The following is a 25,381-nucleotide window of genomic DNA, read 5'->3' as shown; positions in this document are numbered from 1 at the left end:
TATTAGGCTCAAGCGCTTGTTGAAGTAAAACAAATGAATTAAGCAATGTAAATAGATAGGCAATAGCAGGCAATAACAGGCTCAATATGGTTATGATCCACACCAACAGAAAGACAGTTGCTATTTTAAGACTAACAAATAACAGTAAAGAAAGGACGGATGTTATCGAATGTCGCACGTCCATTGTAGATGGTGGTCATGATAACAGTGACCGGAATCCGACAACAGCAACGGTGGCGACGGCTGCTATGGTAGGGACAGCGGCGGCAGTTGTGGTGGCAGGGAGCTGTAAGAATGGTAGTGACGACTGCGACGAAGCAATGGCAGGCCCACGCAGGGGCTGTAGCGACGGTGAAAAAATAAATCCCTAGACACACGTATGTATCTAATCTCTAGGCAATGATATTTCTCGTTCGCTTAAGTAAAAGTCAGAAGAAATATTAAAAACGAAAGTAGAGATGAACGCCAAGATTTTAACGTGGAAAACCCAAACGGAAAAAAAACCACGAATCCAAACTCGGATCAAAACTAATCATTATGACAGTAGCAGTTACAAGACTGACTCACAAAACAACCCGTCGATCCAAACGACTTTGTTCCTCTCAGTCTTGATCGCTAGAACCCACGATTCACTACTTCTTGTGATTGAAGTCCAATCTCAGTAACCCTCGAGATTGATCTTTCGTCTAGATAGCCCTTAAGACGAAAGATTAAGATTTGTAGATGCGAAGGGCCTTGTTTGTTGAAGAACCGATGTAGCCTCCAAAATGTCTCCTTGAATAATCTTCTTCAACACCCTAGGTTAGGGCAACACTATCCTTATATATGATCTCCAAGATAGAGCCAAATCCAAGTCATATTCGTACTCACGAAAATCCAATAACTTGCAAACTTCACATGTGCGTTCGAACGCGGCCCGAGTCCGTTCGAACGGCCTAACTTAATCTCAGGTGCGTTCGAACAGGCCCAATTGAGTAATTTCAAGGTTAAATACTCTGTAGGCTCTACTATTATTCGAGTACCCCAAGAAGATGCCTTCGCTACTTCTAGTGTCAAATTTAGTCAAATATTCTCGATCACGCAAGATATAACATTTACTACCAAAAACTCGAAAATACTTAACACTAGGTTTCTTACCTTTCCAGATTTCATAAGCAGTCATATTTGTACCTGGTCTTAGATAAACACGATTTATCACATGTACCGCTGTATTGACCGCCTCTGCCCAAAACCTTTGAGTAACATTTTTAGCGTGAAGCATAACCCTAGCCATTTCCTGCACAACTCGATTTTTTCTTTCAACAATCCCGTTCTGTTGTGGAGTTATAGGAGCTGAAAACTCATGTTGAATACCAAGAGAATCGCAAAATATAGAAAAATTTTCATTTTTAAATTCTCTACCATGATCAGAACGAATCCTAACTAGGGTTGTAGATTTTTCATTCTGCAATTTTAAGCATAGTGATTTAAAAACTTCAAAGGTTTCAGACTTCTCACGTAGAAAGGCAACCCAGGTATATCTGGAGTAATCATCGACCATTAAGAATATATAGCGTTTACCTCCAAGACTTTCAGTTTTTGTTGGTCCCATCAAGTCCATGTGAACTAACTGTAGCACACGGTCAGTAGTAGCTGTATTTACCTTCTTGTGTGAGATACGAATTTGTTTTCCAATTTGACATGAACCGCACACTCTTTTTGACATTTGCTTTATCTTAGGTATTCCTCTTACCACTTCATGTTTGGACAGAGTAAATAATTCCTTGTGATTCACATGTCCAAGACGTTGATGCCAAAGATCTGCAATGTCGAAAGACGCACTATTACATTTCAGTTTATGTGAAGTTCCAACGACATAGCAATTATCAGATGTTCTAGATCCATAACATATAACATTACCATCATAATCTAGAACAGTACAATCATTTTTGGAGAATTTTACCTTATAATCTTCATCACAAAATTGACTGATGCTTAGTAGATTTGCTTTCAAGCCCTTAACATAAAGAACATTTTCGAGACGAGGAATCCCTAGAGTATTTACCTTTCCTTTACCTATTACCTTTGATGAATTACCATCTCCGAATGTCACAACTCCCTCTTCATGTTTTTCAAGATTAGAAAATAACGACTTGTCACCCAACATATGTCTTGAACAACCACTGTCTAAATACCATAAATCAGAATTTAAAACTTTCAAGGCTGTATGCACAACATAACATTTCAAATCACTTTTCTTGACCCATATGATTTTTGTTTTCATCCCATAAATGAAAGCAGTTCTAGGTTTTTGCAAAAATTTATAATGAGGTCGAATATGCCCTAGAATGCCGCAATGATACCATGTCGGAACAAACCCTTTTCTACTCACCTTTTGTCGAGGAGTGTGACTAAAGTTTACCTTTGGTGCCGTCAAAGATTCACCAGTTTGTATATTCAACTTCAATTTTGAAGGATTCATCCAGGATTGCTTTGAAAATACGATTGATGGCTTCAGGTATTCTTCCTTTTGTTTACCTGCAGAAACAAAAACAGTTTTATTATTATTTGAATTACCAGTATATCCAACACCATACCTGTCATTTCCAGATATCTGAGCTTTTAGAATCTCGTCCAGTTTGTTCTTCCCTTTTAGAAAAGTAACTTCCTTATGCAATCGCTCTAGTTCAATTTCATCAGCCTTCATTTTATTTTTCGCATTGTCAAGTTGTTCAGAAAGGTCTTTGACACGTTCAAGCTCCAATTTGTACTTCTTCTCAAATTGAATTTTTTCTGGTTCAATTTCCTTGAGTCGTTGAAGTAGTCTAAGATTGCTTTTCTTGAGTTTAAACGACTCTAGGTACAAGTCATTATATGCCTTTTGAATTTCAGATTCATCTTCCTCAGCCGGTAGCATATCAAGATCATCTGTACTATCAGTATCATCAACAGAGTCAGTATTAAGCAGAGAAGAGGCAAAGGCTACAAAGTTTTCTTCGTCTTTATCAGAATCATCATTAGATTCATCTGAATCATCCCAAATAACTTTCATAGCTTTGCCCTTTCTCTTAAGACGATTAGGGCATTCTTGTGCGATGTGTCCAAAACCAGAACATTTAAAACATTGAACTTTATTTTCAGAATTCTTATTTTTCTATTTGATATTATTGTTGCTACCACCTGTATTCGAAGTCACAGTATTCTTCTTTTTCACAAAAGTTTTGTTTTTTTCAAACTTTTCAGTATTCAAATTGTTTGGCTTCCGAAAGAATTTATTGAACTTTTTGACAAACATAGCCAACATCTCAACATCTAAATCACCTTCATCTTCAGACTCCTCTAAATTTTGTTCAACAGTGGATAGAGCTATCCCTTTCGACTTCCTCGGTTTTGAAAGACTGGACTCAAATGTTTGTAGATTTCCTACCAATTGTTCAACTTTCATAGAGTCAATGTCCTTACTTTCCTCAATAGCTGTAACTTTCGCCTGAAACCTTTCTGGAAGAGACCTAAGGATCTTACGGATAATTCTATTTTCAGGAATTTTCTCTCCTAGGTTGAAACTAGAGTTGACTATATCACTTAACTTTGCATAGAACTCATCAAATGTTTCATTCTCCTCCATACGTAGGGTTTCAAAATTAGTAGTCAACCTCTGAAGTTTCGAAAGTTTTACAGCCATAGTACCTTCATGAGTTGTTTCTAAGATCATCCAGGCTTGTTTTGCTATTTCACAAGTAGATATTCTTCTAAATTCTTCCGAGGAAACACAACTAAAAATTGCATTTATTGCTTTGCTATTCCAGCCAACTTTTTCATAATCTGTTTTATCCCATGACTCAATCGGTTTCTCAACTAACTCATCATTCACCATGTACATTGGTGGACTCCAACCGTTCATAATGGCCATCCAAACTCTCTCATCTATAGACTTCAAATAAGCTCTCATCCTAGCTTTCCAATATCCATAATTTGATCCATCTAGAATAGGAGGTCTAATAGATGAGGGTCCATCTCTATGAAAATCCATGCCTATTTGATATCTCTCAAAGAGTGAGAGAACCCGCTCTGATACCAATTGAAAAGATAAATCCCTAGACACACGTATGTATCTAATCTCTAGGCAATGATATTTCTCGTTCGCTTAAGTAAAAGTCAGAAGAAATATTAAAAACGAAAGTAGAGATGAACGCCAAGATTTTAACGTGGAAAACCCAAACGGGAAAAAAACTACGGATCCAAACTCGGATCAAAACCAATCACTATGACAGTAGCAGTTACAAGACTGACTCACAAAACAACCCGTCGATCCAAACGACTTTGTTCCTCTCAGTCTTGATCGCTAGAACCCACGATTCACTACTTCTTGTGATTGAAGTCCAATCTTAGTAACCCTCGAGATTGATCTTTCGTCTAGATAGCCCTTAAGACGAAAGATTAAGATTTGTAGATGCGAAGGGCCTTGTTTGTTGAAGAACCGATGTAGCCTCCAAAAAGTCTCCTTGAATAATCTTCTTCAACACCCTAGGTTAGGGCAACACTATCCTTATATATGATCTCCAAGATAGAGCTAAATCCAAGTCATATTCGTACTCACGAAAATCCAATAACTTGCAAACTTCACATGTGCGTTCGAACGCGGCCCGAGTGCGTTCGAACGGCCTAACTTAATCTCAGGTGCGTTCGAACGGGCCCAAGTGCGTTCGAACGCGACAGCTTGAATTCTTCAGGTTGCGTTCGAACGCGTTTGTGAACGCTGCTCTCGGTCTGTGTGAACGCAGTACCCGCGTTCGAACGCGTTTGTGAACGCGGCTCTCTGTCTGTGTGAACGCAGTGCCCGCGTTCGAACGCGTTTGTGAACGCGGCTCTCTGTCTGTGTGAACGTAGTGCCCGCGTTCGAACGCGCTTGTGAACGCGGCTCTCTGTCTGTGTGAACGCAGCAGTGCCCGCGTTCGAACGCGTTTGTGAACGCGGTGAGAACGCGAGGCTTTTCTCCAATGATCTTGCAATTCTTCACACCAGAGATATTCTAGACTTGTGTAAAGCTCAAATACATGAAAGAATACACTTAGAATATTTTGTACAAAATTGCCAATAAATAAAAAACCTAACAGACGGCAGTAGTAGAGCGGCGACGGCGGTGAAGATGGGCCGTGGCAGGGACGGTGGAAGTGGTAGCAGTGGTCGTAGCAGCAAAGATGGCTACGGATGGGCGGTTGCAGCTGGAAATTGCGGCAGCGGGTGGCTGCGGTAGCGGCGGCCGCGGCAAGGGCTGCAGGGGCAGCGGTGGTGGTGAAGATGGTGGCACGGCAGAGCAAGGGCCATGGAAATCGACAGTGGTGTCGTCCGTGGAGGTCGGCGGCAACATCGACGAACAGAGAAAGAAGGGATGATGGATGTGAGTGGCGGTTGGGGCTAATGAGGAGGAAGATGACGATGGGTTTGGAATGGGTTGTGGGTAAACAGGTCGATTTTTGGGTAGGTTTCTACCGATTCACTAAGGCTAAAAGATGGGCTAGGTTAGGTTGGTGGGCTTAGTTGGTTAGTGGTCTTTGGGTTTTGGAATCAAGAGAGGTTTAGGCTAGTGGGTTAATGGGTTTAGGTTTTGGGTTGGTTGGATTAAGTTAGGGAAGTAGATAAGATAGGTATTTATCCTAAAATAAGGGAACTAATTTTCAAAATTATGGAAACTAATCCCTAAAATTATGGAAACTAATCCCTAAAATTTTGGAAACTAATCCCCAAAATTATGGAAATTAATCCCAAAATTATAGAAACTAATTTCCTAAAATGAAGGAAAGGTAAATAAGAAAAGGAAGAAAAAAAAATCTTCTAAAATTAATTTCGAAATTTTTGAAATTCAAAATTAAAGATAAAGATGAAACAAATAAACTGAATTTCGGATTTTGTTTTCTCTCTGTTTTTTTTTCTTTTTTTTTTCTTCAGAGAGCTCTTTCTTTTTTTTTCTTTTTTTTTGAGAGCTCTTTCTTTTTTTTCTCTGTTTTTTTATAATCTAAAATGGGGAAAGAAAATCTATTGAATAAAGCTTACTTGTGATTATCTCCTTGTGATGGTAATGGTTTATTGTTTTCCTCCTTGAAGGTGATCTTCTCGCGTAACTCGGATCCGGATCCTAATGTTATCGGGCGACGGATCTCGTAGCGATCTGGTGTTCGTGGAGCAATTGATCTAACGAAGAAAAGATGAGGCGCTACGTAGAATCCAAGTGATAGAGCGTCCATAAACTAGGAAACGATCCGCTCTGATACCAAAACTGATGCAGAACAACGTCTTGATTGTAGAGTTGAGAAGGAAAAGTATGGAGAAATAATCAAACTCGAGGAATCCACCAATCGGGGTGTCGGAATCCACCGACGTTGAAATCCACCAACAAACACTCAATAGGCAAAAGCTCTCAAAATATTCCTTAACTCATAAAAGATGATTACAAGCTTTTATATAGGCCAAATAAAGTAAAAGATAAAAGACGAAAATAGCCTTAGAAAGTGACTAAAAGATAAAAGATAAAAAATAACCCTAGAAGGTGACTAGTTACAACCCTCGTTAAGCCAAAGGGTCATGGGTGCAGCCCTTTTGTGCTTACGAGAATAAACGTGACAAGAAGTGGTGTCCCCGCCAGTCGAGAGGTTGCCAGACAAGGAGATAGGCAGTGGTGATTAGCCACAAGTAAGAAGAAGATGATTTTGCAAATTAATTCAATAATCCAAGATGGTTTGATGAGGAGCACACTACATTATTTATAGTGGCTCCCTAATCGACTAGGTCGACCTAGCTAGTCTTAGCTTAGGTATAACCGATTCCAACTAGCTCGTAATGCATCTAATCTAAAGGTCAAGTTCGTACCACATTGGGTTTGGTGGCTACCTGAACGAATCTAGCTAGTCGGCTCGAATAGGCTCGAGCCGACCTATACATAAAAGAAAATGGGCGAGATCACTATGCACCTAACATAGGATCTAATAACAAATTAAAACAATTAAAAGTGATGCAAAAATTTTCTAGAATGGATTTACCTCTAGCAGATTATTTTTAGTATAGGTTTATTTTTGTGTGAATGACACATTCGTCCTGTAACATCCATTACGCATGTTGTGTGAGTGCATGAGAATGCATGTTGTTGATGAGTGAGTATTATAGAAGTGATTGAGATCTTAAAGAACTCTACAACTGATACGAACCAACTTGGGGTCGATCCGAATCACTGATAGTTCTGCATAATTGAGAGATAATATTTGCCGAATATTCTCTAGATGCAAGAAAATCACAAACTAATTGGAATAGTTTCATAACTTCTAAATCTAGGTTTTTGATATTCATACCTTTCTCAAATTAGGATGATATCAGGAACTAATCTGGATGACAAACTAATAGTGATGTAGGTGGCGAATGTGGATCGGCTTGTAGATGATAATAGAGATTGCGTCAATGGTGAATGATGATGATGTTAGTTAGGTAGATTGATAGTTCAAAGGAGAAGAAGGGGGAAAAAGTAGGCCTACCTTATGGGACTAGGGGGAATTGAATTGGCTGATGAGAGAGATTAGAAGCTAGACAATACCGTTCCAACAAGAGAAAATACATTGGTTAGTAAAGAGGTAGGAGGGAGATTAAGGCAAGCGCCCAAATTGAGAGGGGAGATAATAATAGGATGCAAGATAAAAACCAATTAATCTTTCATTCATGCATACCTAAAATACAAGCCATATGGCCTAATTTATAGAGATTAAATCTAAGTAGTCCTAAACAACTTAACTAAACTACTATTTCTTATCTTTCAAATTAGTCATTCGTTTAGCCATAGATAGATTTTGAATCTAGAGAAGTCGTGAATACCAAAGTTGTAGACCTGGAGGTTGAGATCTTATCAAACTAGTTTGATAATATTCGAACATCTGCGGAATATCCTATGAATATTTTTCCGAAACTGCAGAGCTGAATTTTGCTAATTAAATAAAATCCTAACCTACTAAAACTTTAAGTAAACCAAATAAGTAGATAAGATAACTAGACTCAATTCATTGAGCCCAATGTCCCATTGATGTGATCAAAGCTAACCCGAATCGCATCAACGACATGAAGAATAGAAAGTTTAAGCCTACTAGAAAAGGAACTTGACTAGCATGACGAGATAGACTCAAGTGTCGATTGGTAGTAGCCAAAGAAGACCTCAATGAGGATGTTGAGATTCCAACCCTTCTACCTAAACGGAGTCTATTAGAGCATTTTTGTTCACAATGTCAGTTTTATTTGTATATTTCCTACTTTTGAGTATGTAAATGGGTTACCGACCCTATATCTTTTGATTCTTTTAGAGTGTCTTTTTTTTTTTTTCTCAAGAGCTCCATGTAAAGATCACAACATTAATACCTTCATATTTGCTTATGCGCTTACCGGGCCATGCCTATCTAGAACATAAGCCAAAACTCAAATTATGCTTAATTTTAAAGCATAAGACCCCATGATACTTTTGAACTCCTCGTTCGCAAATCTATATAAGAATTATCAAAACTAAGTGAGTTGGCTTTGCCAAGTTAAAATGCCACTGGTTCAATGACCTATATTTTGCGGTTGTTTTACCTTTTAATTTTCTTCTCATTGGCATGTATAATTCTATTTCAATATATAAAAAATTGCAACTAGCAATTATGTATTTTAATTGTCAATTATTTTATTGTTATTTATAGGAATTGTACTTACAAAGTGAATGGGCAGACCAATTATGTATTTTAATTGTCAATTATTTTATTTTTATTTATAGGAATTGTACTTACAAAGTGAATGGGCTGATTTGACTTTGTAAATCGAAAACCAAGTTCTACGTATTTCACGGTTATTCTACCCTTTAATTTTTTTATCATTGGCATGTATGATTTTGATTTCAATATATAAAAAATTGTAACTAGCAATTGTGTATTTTAATTATCAAGTATTTTATTGTTATTTATAGGAATTGTACTTACAAAGTGAATAGGCTGATTTGACTTTGTAAATCGAAAATCGAGTTCTCCTTATGTTTGTCTATCTCAAAAATTTAGTCCATGTTGGCACACTACAACATCTAATTTATTAGGAGAAATTGGTGGAGGATTGAGATAAAGAGCGCGATCATGAGGAAGGGGAAGGGGGAGGGTGGAAGGGGAAGGGGAAAGGGGAGGGGACTAAGGAGGAAAAGCCACCGGTTCCCCCCAATTACAATAAAGAAAAGAAATGAAATTTGTTAATTAGCAATTAATTCCCTGCGCTGGATATGGGGTGACGATAGGGGTGAAAACGGGTTGGATTAACTCCGACCCGACTCGCTATCCGACTCGATTCGGATCGGATTCGGATAAAAAATTTTTATCCGACTCGGATTCAGATTCGGATTCGGATACGCGTCGGATAAATTTTTCGGATTCAGATATGGATATCGGATATCCGTTTACCGCATATTTTTTTAAATGATTTACAATTTTTAGTTTGCTTATTTAAATAGTAAGTATTAATATTATTACTAATAATATATTATATATTATTTATAAAGATTAATTTATCTAATTTTATATATTTGACATACAATAAAATTATTTGTTGTAAAACTCTTAATAATTTTATGTTAATTATATTTAAATAAAATATTATAACTATTTTAAATTTAATTAAGATCCGATCATTTATCCGAAAATTATCTGTATCCGTTTAGTTAGGATATGGTTTTAAATTTTGCTATCCGTCCAATATCTGTATCCGAATCCATATCCGAACGGATCCGAATATGGGTTGAAAACAGTTCGATTCGGCTAAAAACGCTCGCCACCAACTCCACTAGTAGGCCTGCACAGTTTTTCTCACACGTGTGCAGCTGCCTCCAACGTGCCGCAAACGTCACCAAGCTCCATGGCATTGACGGCCTAAGATATCCCCGATTCATCTGGATCGGACGGTCCTGATATCATCTGGAGAAGCTAGGGTTTTCTTCCCCTCGGAGGAAGTATATACATCGATCAGGCCGCCATGAGCAGGTTGCGGTGCAGTCCCCGCTGCCCTCCCAAATCTTCTCCTCTTCCTTCGATCTCTTACTTACCCCTATTTTATTACCAAAAAAAGAAAAAATTCTCCCTCAGGAATCAAAAAATCCAAAAAATTCTTCGGAAGGAGGAAGGTTTGCTGTTATCATTGCTGCTACTGTTGTTATTCTTGGTATCGTTAGGAAAAAAAGACCAAAAAAAGAGAAAGGAAAGGAGAAGAAAAGGAGGAGAAAGCTATGGCGCAGGTGCAGATAGCGGCCAATGGCGCGGCGGCGAACAGCGGCGGCGGCGGCGGCGGAGGAGGAGGAGCAGGAAATCAGTTCCCGATCACGTCGCTTTACGTGGGGGATTTGGATTTGAACGTCATAGACGCCCAATTGTTCGATCTGTTCAGCCAGGTCGGACATGTTGTGTCGGTGCGCGTCTGCCGCGATGTCGACACCCGGCGATCGCTCGGTTACGCTTACGTCAACTATAGCAGCCCCCTTGATGGTGAGTGTTTGGAGTATTGTCTCACAAAATTTTATCTGAAATTGGTAAATTTTTGGTTTCTCTTTGTATTCATTTGGTATTTTTAGTCTGATAAAATATTAAGGAGTTTGGTTTTGTTTATGATGGTTGGAGTCGCTGTCTGAATTCTCAAATAATCTCTTTTGTAGTATAAAATGCTTGGATTGACACAGAAAGTGTCCCTGATTTCCTTTTCTTGGTATAGTGTGATATATCATTTCTTTTGGTTGCTATAGCAGTTATAGGAATTTGGGAGAATATATTTTAACCATCTGTGGTTAGACCAAATTTCTTAGTGCCTTATAAGACTTATTTCTGATACTTAGCACCCTTGTGGCACTGACCTATTTAGAACTAATTGATATACAAATTATTTGAGGTAAATGAACATATAGCTTGACAAAATGCTCATGGCGGTTTTAGGCCATCTCCCCTACAATATCTAAGCCAAAATCAACTATTGTCATGTTACTATCATATGCGCTAGCTATGTGGTCGGCACATTACATCTTAATTTATAGGTTTTTTCCCCCTGTTTTCTCTAGAGGATATTAGTTGATGGAAGATATTATTTCTTAGATTAGTGGCATCTTTTTCATATATTATTTTACTTTAATATATTTCACAAAAATACCAACATGAATCTTATAGATTTTAATAGCCCACTTTAGGCACAAGGCACCTGCTATGGAATCCGCCATCTTGTAAGCGCCATGAAACTTTAGATCTGCCTAAACTCTTTTCAAAATGTCAAATAGACCAAAATGCACCATTTATTTTGCAACAATTACTTGGGGAAAAGGTCTTTTTGTGAAAGCCAATGTCTTACACCCATTTTTTTAATGCCGCCCTTTTTTAAATTTTGGGATTGCACTCCAAAAAAGATGTTTGACTTGCTAGAAATTGCCTTCTCCTTTGTCTTTTGATAGAGAAAAAGGAAGAGATAACTACCATACTCACTTTGGCTTGTCGAAATGTCATCGTGGGTATTAGTCAGACCAATCAATGCATCCTCAAAGGGGAAAAAAATAACATAGCTTCTTAACCATTGTTTCAAGGAGTAAGGACATTCATCTGATTTCTCGATAAGAGTTGAATGGATTCATATTTTTAGTTTGATTATGTTGGAGATACCTTACCGACCAAGCAACTAAGATTTTCATGTGCGGTTGGCCAAGAGTAATAGACTAACTCATAACATGTAAATAACACTAAAAAAGGACATATGCCAACTATTGTGATAAGGGGCGAAATCGATTTTGCTATACTAGAAGACCTTAACTCAAGCCTAAATCGAGACCAAGTGCAAAATTTACTAGAGTAAAAGACTCAAATGGCTCAAATCTTAACTTGTTTTAAACACCAAAAACCAACTAAAACGGCTCTCTAGTTTGTAAATCCACATTAATTCTTTTTGGTCTTGCTTTAAAGCAGAACATAGAGTTATTGAAATAAAAAATGGTTTTTTTTTTTGTAATCCATCTAGACTAGTTTTTTAGGAATTACAAACAGTAACATATTGTTATTGAAATCATTTGCAAGAACAAGTGAAAGAGATGTAGTTATGGAAATAGTTAAAGGAAAAAAAAGAATCCAAAGAACCAAAACTTATTTCTTCTTATTTTAAAGATTCAATACTGAAGGCATTGGGAGCCCCAATTTTTATACAAAAGAAGTAGCAGTATAATAGTTGCAGTTAAGGTTAGTCAGTTTTGGTCACTGTTTGATAATTTGGATCAAAGGCCAATTGATTTAGATTTTATCTTGAGCTAAACATTTCAAACTGAAGCGGTAGCAGTTGAAAATTGAAGCCATGCTTGAGTGTAATCCATTCATCCTTTTGTATTTTGATATGTTTTTCAGAAGAGAAATGTTATACTGAAGTTTTTTTTTTATATAGTTCATGGTGTTTCTCTTCTTAGATATCTCCTCAGTGTTGACCTTTTGCTAACAAATTCTTTGGGTGTTCTCCATTCTATTGAAAGTCTTTGTCGAATGTTGTAACTCTTCCATTTATTGGCTTCAAACAATTGATTTTTTTTGTTTACTAAAACAATTGATTATTCAGTAGATATGATATAAATTAACTTCTCATCTGTTTGAACAAGATTGAGGAAGGCAGAGAGACAAGTAATTGGGGAATATGGAATGTGGCTTATTTTGGAGACCTGGGTTTATTTTGTTATGAAGAAAGACATTATCTGAAATTTGTAATCAGCTAATATCTGACACAGCATAATCTAAGAACTTGGCATTTCACAGGGAATTAGTAACACATTGTTTTTTGGGACATATATTTTTTCCTTTTCCTAGTAAATAAAAATTTATTTTATCAGGAAATGCAACACGAATGGCATCATGCTGTTGATAAGTCATTTTCCTTTGTTTCTTGTTTCCTTTTCTGCAAGAGCAATTTGCTAGTTTAATCATTTTGGTATTACAATTATTTTGCTCTCATGAGCTTCATGTTTAGTAAAAGAAGGAAGGCATGAGGAAGAATATGAGAGCTGCTATCAAGCGCTTGTGTCATTTACTGCTTTTTTAATACTTGTATCATTAATCTTTTCTCCCTTTTTGGATAATTCAAGTCTCTGAAGCATAACTCAAAGGTAATTTTGGTTTTCTTTGAGAATGTCATGAATCTCAGGTTAGGATGAAAATGGTTTTGTAGTTCATCCTGACCTTACCATATGAGAAATCACTTTTTGGGATATGGAAGTATTTCATCTTGATCTCAGCATTTACTAGTCTTTACATTTTGCTATGTTGTGATTTTACAGCTGCGAGGGCATTGGATATGCTAAACTTTACTCCTCTAAATGGCAAGCCCATTCGGATTATGTATTCAAACCGTGATCCAAGCAATCGCAGAAGTGGGTCTGCAAATATATTTATTAAGGTGCTTTTGGCTAAATTTGTTTCACAACTTCTTATTTGCTCTTTACTAGGATTTGAGTAGGCTTCTTCATTCCTTTACAATTTTATTATCTTGCTGTTCTTCGGATACTTATCTATTGCTTATATATTCAGAACCTGGATAAGACAATTGACAACAAGGCATTGCACGAGACTTTTTCTGCATTTGGTAACATTCTCTCTTGTAAAGTTGCTACAGATCCATCTGGTCAGTCAAAAGGGTATGGTTTTGTTCAATTTGAACAAGAGGAGGCAGCACAACATGCAATAGAGAAACTAAACGGCATGCTATTAAATGATAAGCCTGTTTTTGTTGGACCTTTTCTTCGCAAGCAGGACAGGGAGAACTCTGTAGACAAGACAAAATTTAACAATGTTTTTGTCAAAAATATATCTGAGTCCACCACAAAGGAAGATTTACAAGAAATTTTTGGTAAATATGGTACTATTACTAGTTCTGTAGTAATGACAGATGGTGAAGGTAAATCAAGGTGCTTTGGGTTCGTAAATTTTGAGAATTCAGATGATGCGGCTCATGCAGTTCAAGAACTTAATGGAAAGAAATTTAATGATAAGGAGTGGTATGTTGGAAAAGCACAGAAAAAGTCAGAAAGAGAGGTAGAATTGAAAGTAAGATTTGATCAGAGTGCAAAAGAGGTAGTGGACAAATATCAAGGACTGAACTTATATTTGAAAAATTTGGATGATAGCATTGGAGATGAAAAGCTGAAAGAATTATTTTCTAACTTTGGTATGATTACCTCATGCAAGGTAATGATTTACTTCACAATAAACATTATACCACTTGATTCTTTCTTCACTTCATTGCTTGTCTGAAGACTCTAAACTTGACATGGTTGATACTTGTAATGATCTCTAAGGTCATGAGGGATCAAAATGGCGTAAGTAGAGGATCTGGCTTTGTTTCTTTCTCAACTCCTGAGGAAGCATCTCGAGCTGTAAGTAAGCTGTTGTATTTATGTTATGTTTGGTAATTACCGACTGACACATTTATCCTTATTTTGTCCTCTAGCTAGGAGAGATGAATGGGAAAATGATTTCTGGCAAACCGCTATATGTTGCCATCGCACAGCGTAAAGAAGATAGAAGAGCTAGATTGCAGGTAATTTCAGTATTAAATTAAATTAGAGTAATTAGAAAAATATGCTACTTGTAGTAACTTATCAGTGCCTCAAATGGCTATTGGTAGCTAAATTTGTTGCCATTCCAGTTAAAATTTTAATCTGTCTCTTTGTGTACATGATCTTCATCTGTGTAGCACAAGCCATAGTTTTATACTTTTATTGTAGTACAGACTTCAAATAAAAGTATTTAATGAAGAATCCTACTTTTTATCTGCTAATTTACAGTTGCTGAAGTAACTGCTAGTCTTTCTGCTGACGTTAATATTCCAGCTCTGATGATCAGGACTTTAACTTTTAGTACCTGATGTATGCTCCTCATTTTCTTTCATGTCGGATATACTTTTCTTCTTGCATGCCAGACATTTGGTCTTAATTTTGCAGGGAAATTTTATATGTAGTATCATCGTACTCAAAAGTTTGTACTTCTAGGACATGACAACATGTTTAGTCAGTTTGCACTTGGTGGTACTGTATACCATTCAAATTGCTTGCTGTTTATAAATAAATGCACTTCACCCTGATTCATAGATAAAGGTTTTCTACTGTTTAGCAAATATTGATTAGGTAATGTGCATGCTTATTTCAATGCTATGCTTTATGATTTGTTTATCATGGGACATCCAATATTGGATTGTTTGCTGTCATTTTCATTTTCCTGGGTCATAATAAATTCTCGTTTTTCAGGCACAGTTTTCACAAATGCGACCTATAGCAATGACACCTGCTGTTGCTCCTCGTGTTCCCATGTATCCTCCTGGTCCCCCAGGTCTTGGACAGCAAGTATTCTATGGTCAAGCTCCACCTACCCTTATGCCCCCTCAGGTAGCCACTGTTGTTTTCACTAACAATTTTCTGAAATGATTGTTGTCTTCATAAAGGGGTCTTATATTCCCAAAGGTGATGTAATGTAACATGAACACCTTTTATTATATACCTGTTATCATCCACACGATTAGTACAAGCGAAAGCTAGTGTGTTTCTCAAATTTCTGGCAGTTTTGCCCAATGCAATTCATCGAATGCAGGCTGGAGTCATTTCATGACCAAATGCGCCTCATGGCTCTGATCACATCTGAAATATATCAGCATGTGAAAATGTTAAAAAGTTGTTAAATCATGAAATTGTGAAGCTTTTTTAGTTATTTTGTCTTCCAATACTTGTGAAATAGTGCACTTCCTTGTGCACAAAGCTACTTTTAATGGGGTTTGAGGATGGGGCATGTACTACTCAAGATATGGAAGATGTTCTTTCATCTTGTCTCCTCTACAAAAATTTAAAAGCTGTGAAAATCTGCCTGTATCTTGCATTATTGTGTCAACACTGATCCAATAAGCAGTCCACATGCCTACCTAGGCAGCCACTTGGGCATTTTTGTTCCTGATCCTGCTCGGCATAGGGATATCCTGCATAAGACCCACATATGACTTATTGGAGCCTCTCCCAACTATGCTAGACATACACAAGGTCTTTTTATATAAAGAAATATTTTATCTTCCATATTCACATCATGATTAATTTAATTTCATCAATTACCAATTTGCTTTGCCTATACTTTTAATTTAAATCTTTTAGTATTTACATCATATATGCCTCTGCATAACACAATATTTTTTATGGAATATGTATGTTCCGTTTTTCCAAATCGCTTGGAAGAGATCAGTTGGCTACAGCTTTATAAACTGTCAAAAACCTATTGAGGTTGTTATCTTTGTATATAAATAAGATGCTCGATGATCTTATATCATTCCTTTTCAATCTGAAAACCAGTAATAATTAACATACATTTAATAAAATAAAATTTGATGTTCTGAAAATATATAGCTATTTATGGAACGTAATGGCACTTACATGGAACATGAGCAAATTTCAGGCATGTTTTCTTCCTGTTCATATTATAGTTTGTGTAGTTTACAATTTATTATACTGTTAGCCAATAAATATGTAACAGTTGGTGAGATATATTCAATCAGTTACTAAATATATGTACCTTTTAAAAGAATTTGTCATCAGTTCACTCAGGGTATGCTTTACAATGTTTCTATATGCCACTCAGGAAGTAGTACAAGGGCTGGATAAACTACTGCTCTCTTTTTATAATGCCCATTGGTACAAAAGGTGTTCGATGGGTATTTATGTCACAGGTTGTAAGGCTATGGTGCTCAGCTGATGCCTAGGTTTGCTGGGTGCCTTGAGCCTAGAGCAACTTTGAAATGTTCTTTTATATATCTAAGACATCATACTTTTTGAGAGTATACTGATAATTCAACTGAGAGCATGAAATTATAGGTCTGCTTACAGTGGACCCAGTTTTGTGTCTGGATTATCTGTAATATAGGTCTGTCTTGTACCTGTTTTTTAATTCAGGAACTATTAAGAGGGATTGAGTATCTAACAACCATGCCTGTAACTATTAAGATGGAATGAGAATCCAGGTAACAACCAGAAGTTCATCCTCATCCTTATTTGTTCTTCAAATAGCAACAATTGAGAATTAAAGATCAGTTTCTTTCAGAATGTGTATGTCAAAAAAGTACATCTGATTGAGATGTGTCATCCTATTAAAGTTGCATCATGCATTCATACTAAATCTGGATATAATCTTCTAATGAGAACTTTCTCTTCTATTGGTTATTTGGATCTCCCATAGCTTCTCAACTAGTTATATCTATAGCCTGCTGAAGCTCGCTTCTGTTTAATTTTTTTATTTGATGTTAGCATTGTGAAGTTTTCTGAACACCGTTGCTTTATTATGTTGTATACTAATTAGAGTCTTTTTAATCGGTTGAGAATGACTACTTTTACCTGTACAGACTGGATTTGGCTTCCACCAACAGCTTGTTCCTGGGATGAGGCCTGCGGGTGCTATGCCCAATTTCTTTATGCCATTTGTTCAGCAAGGTCAGCAGGACCAACGACAAGGTGGCCGACGCACTGGAACTGGACCTATGCAACAGACACAGCAACCTATGCCAGTAATTCAGCAGCAGGTGTGATATATGTTCTCTACCATCAACTTTATCCCTACTTTTGTTGCAACTATTCTCACCATTATCCCCACCTCTTATGCCAATGTTATATGTAGGTTTGTATATAAATGAATCATTTGTGGTGATACAAGGGATGTCTCTGATGTAGGGGTGAAAAGGAGCCGAGCTTAATCGAGCTAAGCTTGGCTTGACAGCTCGGCTTAAAATTGTTAATAGTCCAGCTCGAGCTTGAGGAGAGCTTATAGTTGCTGGATCGCAACTCAAGTAGATTTCCAAGCTAACTTGGCTAACTTTGCTTAGCTCTGAGTTAACAAAATATTTCATTGCTTTTCTTGTATTCTCTATTGGAATAGCTCTACATTAATAAATTGTGGAAACAGCTCATTGACTTCTGGTGTGGACTAAAGATTATGAATTTAGAATGAGAATTAGTACAAATGGGACAAGTTACCACTTGAACCACTAACCTATTGTAGAATCTAAGAGCATCTCTAACCGGCCTCCAAAACTCTAAATTTGGAGCCCGGTGGAGCTCCAACTGGGCTTCAAATGGGGCTCCAAATTCGGAGCCAGCTATAGTGGAGCTCCAAATTTGGAGCCCCTATCTAAAAATTTGGAGTCCAGCTCCAATACTATTTAATTTTTAAAAATGCCAATTTTACCCTACAAAAGCTTAATCCGAAAATTTAAATTCTATCGGTATCTTTTATTAAATAATCTAATTAATTAAACTAAATATATAATTAGTTTTGCTAATCAATTTTTAACAAAAGTAGTACTATTAGAATGTTCTTATTGAGATTTTTAAAATGAGTCTAATATTAAATTATTTAAGTTATTAAATTTTTTTTTTTATTTTGTGTAATATAATTTTGATGTTTTTAATAAAAAATGGTAATTTAAAATTATTTTTGGAACTATTGAATATTAGTCTTATTATAAAGATATCGATGCGAGTTTTCTAACCATATATTTTTTATTAAAAAATAATAATATTAAGATGACTTATTAAGTAATTTAAAATATAATATATATATATATATATATTATATTAATTAAATGCACCAGGCTCTTGGCTCTATATTTGGAGCCTTGGAGATTTTGTAAGGGGACTAACCAGCCGGCGAGCAACCTTAGTTGCTAAAGCCTCGAGCGGTAATATATAATATAAATATATATGTCCTCTGGTTTCCTGTTAAGGAAAAATCTAAAGTAGCTATTTTAATTTTACTCTTAAATTGTACTAATTTTGAGTAGGGTAATTTGTTGTTTGGTTTGTAAACTATAATAGTGGTATAATAATTATTTTTGTTGTGACAAAGTTGAGGTAAAGGAACAAATAAGGAATGGAAATTGACTCAAATACCCTTGATTTGATATATAAATTTAAATTAAAATGTGTTGGTCTCTTGTAGGTATGTATTGTATCCTTGAGTAAGAATGAGATATGTGGGTTGCTGGAAAAAGGAGAGGTGGGAAATGTTTGTTTGTGGAATGAGATAAGTGAGTAGGAGAGACGATAGAGGATTTTGGAAGTACCTTTAGTCAAATCAAAGTTTTAAATTATAATTGGGCTAATGTGTGAAATAATTTGAATAATGTTTCTAATCTAGAGTATGGATAATTTGATATTTGATTACAAATCTAGAGTGGTTCTTAATCTAGAATAAAGAAGATAACCTATAACCAAACCAGTGCTATAAATCCAAGTCACACACTCATAATCCATCCTTCTTTTAGAAAATCCACATCAACTACTCAAATAAGGAATACAATATTTCAGAGTTGAAGTGAAGTATCCAGATAATGTCTTTTTTTCAATAACCCATATTTGTAGCAATCAAGGTTCCCGGTATTGGGATCGGGATCGCCTGTCCAAAAAAATGATACGTATCGGCCGTATCGGCCGTTCGTATCAGATCGGACTATTTTTTAATTATATAAAATTCTAAATATTATTTAAAAATGCAGAAAAATTTAGAAAAAATGATAAAAAATAAGAAAACAAAAATTACTCACATGAAGTCTAAAAACAATGTATTAACTTACTCAAAATTTAAAACTTTGTTGAATATCGAGCTGGTTCTCGTAAATTTCTAGTTTTCATCATCATAATCACTATAAGTTTGTAAATATTGATGTCTGGAACCTGATGCTCCAAAAAATAATTCCATCATACTAGTCATAATGTATGGATCTTATGTCTGAGAATATTGAGGATACTGAGGATAATAACTAGCATATGGATCTTGTGATAGCTCCAAACAATAAATACTCGATGTACCATAATATAGGAATCAAAATGCATCTCATGACGATCTCACCACCATATGTATCATCAAGACTATGACTGGTACTAGTAGGTATATTATCTCTCGCTGCTAAATGATTCGTACCAGCCTTTGCCCTTGTCATGGTCTCTCCCAATATTTCATCTAACCATGAGTTATCTCTGTCATCTAATAACCTGTTATCTATTTCTCTGATCCATGGAGTCAAAGGGTCTTCTTCATCAAAAACTTGATTTAAATCAATCAGTTTATTTTCTACATTTTTTCTTAAATTTCTCTCCATCAATCTCATATTATAATGACAAAAAATTAACTTCTCCAATCTTTTCATTGTCAATCGGTTGCGTGTTATTGTATGGATTAAGGAGAAAGTAGTCCAATTTTTTTCACACTGTGATGAAGATACAATTTGACTTAAAATCTTCTTTGCTATTGGCGTCAAATTTGGTGCCTTCTCCTATCCATAAATATAGCTGCAGCAACTTTAGTAGTACTGAATTGCCCAGCTTTTAATCTATGTCTCTCCATCTGAAATCAGAAATATATTATTAGCTTATTGATTATATTGAAAGTTAAAACTTGAAACAAATAATAATAAAATTATTTAATTGAATCATAACTTACTTCTTTATCGCACATGATTTGTTTATAAATATCGGGCTCAAGCTTGCTGATTATCTTTTTAACCTCTAACAAGACTTTACTATCATTATTGACATTTTTAGAGAATTGAAATCTTGGATTAAGAAAATACCTTGTAGAAATTTAAAATTATAAGCATTCAAATTTTTAAATATTTATAAATAAAAGTAAATTAAACCTAAAACTTAAAAACATACCTACTAGCAGTGTGTATATCTCTATGTAGTTGTTTGTTCCATCTAGAATCAATCATCTTCCACCACTTCTTATAACTTTGGCCCACATTTCTTTTTATTGATTCTTTAGCTATGTCCATTGCCTCATATAAGAAACTCATCTTAGACTTGTCATCACTGTCTATATAAGTCTTAATACTTTGATAAAAAGCTCAAATACTGCGGTGGCAATTGTAATATTATCCTAAAATGTATTTCCAAGAGCTATATTTTTTAAAGTTTCACCTAAAGATTTATCTTTAGGTTTTATATCCTTAATTTTTATAGATCACTCCTGTGATATAAACATCCGCATAATATCATCCTTGTAGCGCATGATGCTCTCCATAGCTAAAAAGTGAGTGACAAATCTAGTAATCCCAGGTCTGATGATCTCCTTACCACCAGTCATCTGCTTGAGTAAATTAAGAACCCAACCATGATTATATATAAAATTTGTTTATCTCTGACCTTCACATATGACCATGTCAATTTCAGGCTCTTTTGCATTATCCTCTAACATCAGATCAATACAATGTGTAGCACATGGCGTCCAATATAAATGAGGTCTTTTAGTCATCAGTAAATTTTCAGCAGCTTTATAATTTGCCCCATTATCAGTAACCACTTAGACTACTTTTTTTTCACCGATTTCTTGTACCACCTCATCCATCAACTTACAAATATAATCTGCATTTTTGAAATGAACAGTAACATCCACAGATTTCAAAAATATTGTTTTCATGCTAGAGTACACTAAGAAATTAATTATATTTCTTCTGTTTTGTGTACTCTACCCATCACACATCAGTGTACAACCAAATTCATTTCAATACCGTTTAAATGTCTCAATATAAGTATGAAGTTCATCTATCTCTGAGTTAAGATATTTAGTAGCAATATCATTTGAACTAGGAGAGGGAACATCAAGCTCTACTGATTGTATAGCATCCACCATAGTGTGATAGTAAGGGCTATCAGCTATATTGAAAGAAATATGGTTGTAGAAGAAAAATTTAGAGATAGCCCTACCAATGTGTTTCTTTGCGTTTTTAATTTTTTGAGAGCTGTCTTGATGGAAGTTTGTGTACGACTCCCTTTTTTTTTTGAAAATATGTATCCATTGGTCCAATATTTTCAGACTCTACTGTAACACCAGGAGTCTTATGGGTAGAACTGCTGTCTCCATATTCTCTTTCTCATATATTATCTGATCTAGATCTCTGAAAGTTACCACTAGTGCTTCTCATCTCTTCCTCTTCTCTATGCATATTTCTGTTATCTTTCATTGCCCTCATCTGTCTCTCCTCATCCTTCTCGCTTTGCTCACTGCTATCATCATCAATGTGTACAGGATTATGCATCAATTCTTTACGAATCATTGACTCTTTTTGTTGTGCAGATTGTTTATCTTTCTTTTTGCCAATTAAATGAGCTAATATCTGCTTTCTAATTTCCAAAGACATTTGAGTGCAAGTTGCTATATTTCCTTGTCTTCCAGCTAAATGTTCTTTTAAACGGCTAACATCACCACTCATTTCCTTTCCACACTAGTTGCATTTAACGTGTCTTTTATCTTACTCAATAGTGCTGCAATGTTGCCACCCAATGTTGGTATCATATGACTTGTCTTTTGGAGCCATTGATATTTTAGCTTTGCAACTAAAAAACATAAACAAAAATCAAAATAAAATATAAAATAATTTAAAATTTATGAGGCATAACTGTATAAGCAGCACTAGGTGTTGTTGTAGCAGAGAAGCTGCTGCTGTTGCCGCTTTGCTTCTGCTGCTGTGCTGAGAAGCAGCAGCACCTACTGCAGGTGCAGCTGCTGCACAATAAAAAAAAAAACTGAAAAAAAAATTTATCCAAGGTCGCCGGAGATCGAGATCATCAAATCTTCGTCGGAGAACGTCACCGAAGGTCGAGGTCACCGGAGAGGCGGAGATTTACTCACTACTCAGTCGTCGGTGAGAAAGAGAGTAAGAGATCCGTGAGAAAGAGAGAAAGAAAGAAAAGAGAGAAATAGAGGAAAAAAGAAAAGAGAGAGAAAAAGGAGAGAGGCAGGTGGGGGATGGGGGATGTGATGTCCCCCGGGTCAGATCCGTGTCGGATCCAACCCATTCCCACCCGTTTTGGGTGGGATCAGCCGATCTTGACTGAAATGGATCGGGTTTCGGCCGAATCTGCTAAAACCCCAGCCGGAACCAGCAAACTGACTGGTTTCGGCTGGGATCGGGATCGGCCGAAATTGGGAACCTTGGTAGCAATGACGCTAAACCAATTATCGAGCTAATTTGACCTGAGCTTGAGCAGCTCATGTGCCAACACCGTACTTGGATGTTCTTTGAAGAGATAAGCAGTTGCAGTTAAACTGGTTTTCTGTGATACGATATTGTAGATCAGAGTAGCCAGAGTGGCTTTCTTTTGGGGACAGCAGTTGCTAGGTCCCATTGTTCTTTCAACAACTCAAGTTTTATACACACACAAACACACACACACACACATGCATACATACATATATATGTATACACACACACACATACATATATATATATATATGGTGGAAGTAGGGTTGAATTATTTCTTATGGATGTCTCTGATGTTTAGACAGAAAGCCATCAGGTAGTTTGTGTTTTGTTTGATATACTTCTGACATAGTTGATCTGGGAGTTGTGTCATTGGAGAAAGGTGGTAGATTATGTTGTCCTTTGTTTTTCTAAACCTGAATAGAGAGAGCCTGCTATAAGCCCGTGATCAACCCTTCTTACTGGTCAGACGATTTTGTTTTGCTGTAACATAGAGTGGCAGTAAGAACTCTGACCTGATTAGGTTTTATTGTGTAAATTGGCACAAGTGACTATACTGTGGAAGTGTGGAGTTCATTTGTATACATGTCTTATTTCCTTGGTCTATCTTTATTTGGAAATAGTTTACAAGTCACAGAGTTGCTGCTTCTGCTGCACTAAGTTTTGAAGGGTTTCATATTTTTTTTTTCTTGTCAGAAAATTTGGATTATTTTAACAGCCTAGGTGGCTATGATTTTAGAGAACTAAATGCAGATAGCATTTATTTTTTCTTGTCTGTGTAGCAGATGTTTCCAAGAGGCCGAGTTTACCGCTATCCTCCTGGACGCAACATGCCTGATGCTCCGATGCCTGGTGCTGCTGGAGGAATGTTTTCTCCGTACGATATGGGAGCTCTGCCATTACGTGATCCTGGCATGTCCCAACCTATTCCAATCGGGACTCTGGCTTCAGCCCTTGCAAATGCTACTCCGGAACAGCAAAGGACGGTAATGCTCTTTCTGCAGAATATCATAAACACGGTCACTGCTTATCTGCAGATTTACCTTTCAATTTTTACAATGTTTAGATGTTCTGCCATGCATATAGTGCAAGAACAATCGTTACAAATTCAATTTTCCAATGCATAAATATTTTATGTTATGCATACCTTTCAATCTTTTCAATGCATAGATGTTCTGCCATGCATATAGTGCCAATTCAATCATTACAAATTTAATCTTTCCATTGCATAAATATTTATGTTATGCACACAGTGCAAGGCCCATCAAACAGTATCTGTCTAACCTGTAAATCAAGACTGTTATTACTGCAATGGTGGGAGAGTGTGCTGTTTATAACTCTAGATGTCTGATCTGTATTTCATTTGAGCCCTATAAAATCTTAGATTGTACAAGTACTCAAGAATATGTACCAAACATGATAGTTGCTATTTTCTTGACAAGATTCATCATTTAGCAGTTACTCTTTTTATTGTCACAAGTGGTTTTCCAGTCCAACATTAGTAATAAATTGCTTGTGGTCATGTAGATGCTTGGCGAGAACCTCTACCCACTCGTGGAGCAACTTGAACGTGATCATGCTGCGAAAGTCACAGGAATGCTCCTAGAGATGGATCAAACTGAGGTCTTGCATTTGTTGGAGTCACCCGACGCCCTAAAAGCAAAAGTAGCAGAGGCCATGGAGGTTCTTAGGAATGTAGCCCAGCAGCAGCAGCAGCAGCAGCAGCCAAGTGCACCAACTGATCAGTTAGCTGCACTATCTCTGAATGATGGGCTCATTTCCTGAATCTATCCACATCTTTCCAAGTTTGCAAGTGTGGTTCAGTTTGAAAAAGTGATGACTTACAGTAAATTTGGCTTTATTTGGAGTAAAGCATGTTTGGTAGTTTGCCAATTAGCTATATTATCAGCTACTTTAATCTGTTAGTAGGAATTGTGACTGAATTCTGCTGCTTGTGCTTCTCTGTGATATCTATTTCTTAAATTTGTCTTGCTGACTCTGTTTCTTGATCATCCTTTTGTGATATCTGTTGCTTTTTAACTTGGCTTGGTGTTTCTGTTATTTGGCGCTTATGCACTGCCAGGTCTTGTTAGTGAGGTGATATTATTGATGGATTGGACTGTCCAAGCTCTGCTCATGGTGAGCAGCATTTGGTAGTCCGAGATGTTGATGAGCCATGTTGGAGGATAGTTATTGCACACAAGATAGCTTCAGCGATGGCTTTTCAATTTGCAAATCTTTGGCTATGACCAAGGTGGCAACTCCTGCGAAGTAAGCATTCATATTCTTGCCCTTGGAAGCCCTGTAAGTAGAACACACCCATTAAGAGTGAAAGATAAATCCAATGCCATCTCTCGAC

General features: G+C 36.4%; 1 protein-coding gene across 2 annotated transcripts; it reads left to right on the top strand.

Annotated features, from left to right (window-relative positions):
* The first annotated feature begins 9,994 nt into the window (after nt 1-9,994).
* On the top strand, nt 9,995-25,034 carry LOC140759937 (polyadenylate-binding protein 2-like). Of its 2 annotated transcripts, none has more exons than XM_073096649.1 (9): nt 9,995-10,499; nt 13,298-13,416; nt 13,548-14,204; nt 14,315-14,392; nt 14,467-14,556; nt 15,263-15,400; nt 17,389-17,565; nt 23,805-24,008; nt 24,550-25,034. In XM_073096649.1, the coding sequence occupies exons 1-9, from the start codon at nt 10,244-10,246 to the stop codon at nt 24,805-24,807; spliced, it is 1,977 nt and encodes a 658-aa protein (XP_072952750.1). In that variant the 5' UTR covers nt 9,995-10,243; the 3' UTR covers nt 24,808-25,034. The 2 variants fall into 2 exon arrangements, with proteins under 2 accessions (XP_072952750.1, XP_072952751.1); XM_073096650.1 differs by having other exon boundaries at nt 9,996-10,499; nt 23,808-24,008.
* Nucleotides 25,035-25,381: the final 347 nt, after the last annotated feature.

The sequence above is a fragment of the Typha angustifolia genome, chromosome 5, assembly GCF_048772165.1.
Source record: "Typha angustifolia cultivar Huaian chromosome 5, ASM4877216v1, whole genome shotgun sequence".
Taxonomy (NCBI): domain Eukaryota; kingdom Viridiplantae; phylum Streptophyta; class Magnoliopsida; order Poales; family Typhaceae; genus Typha; species Typha angustifolia.
Note: the sequence above shows the minus strand (reverse complement) of the source record. Positions and strands in the feature narration are given on the sequence as shown.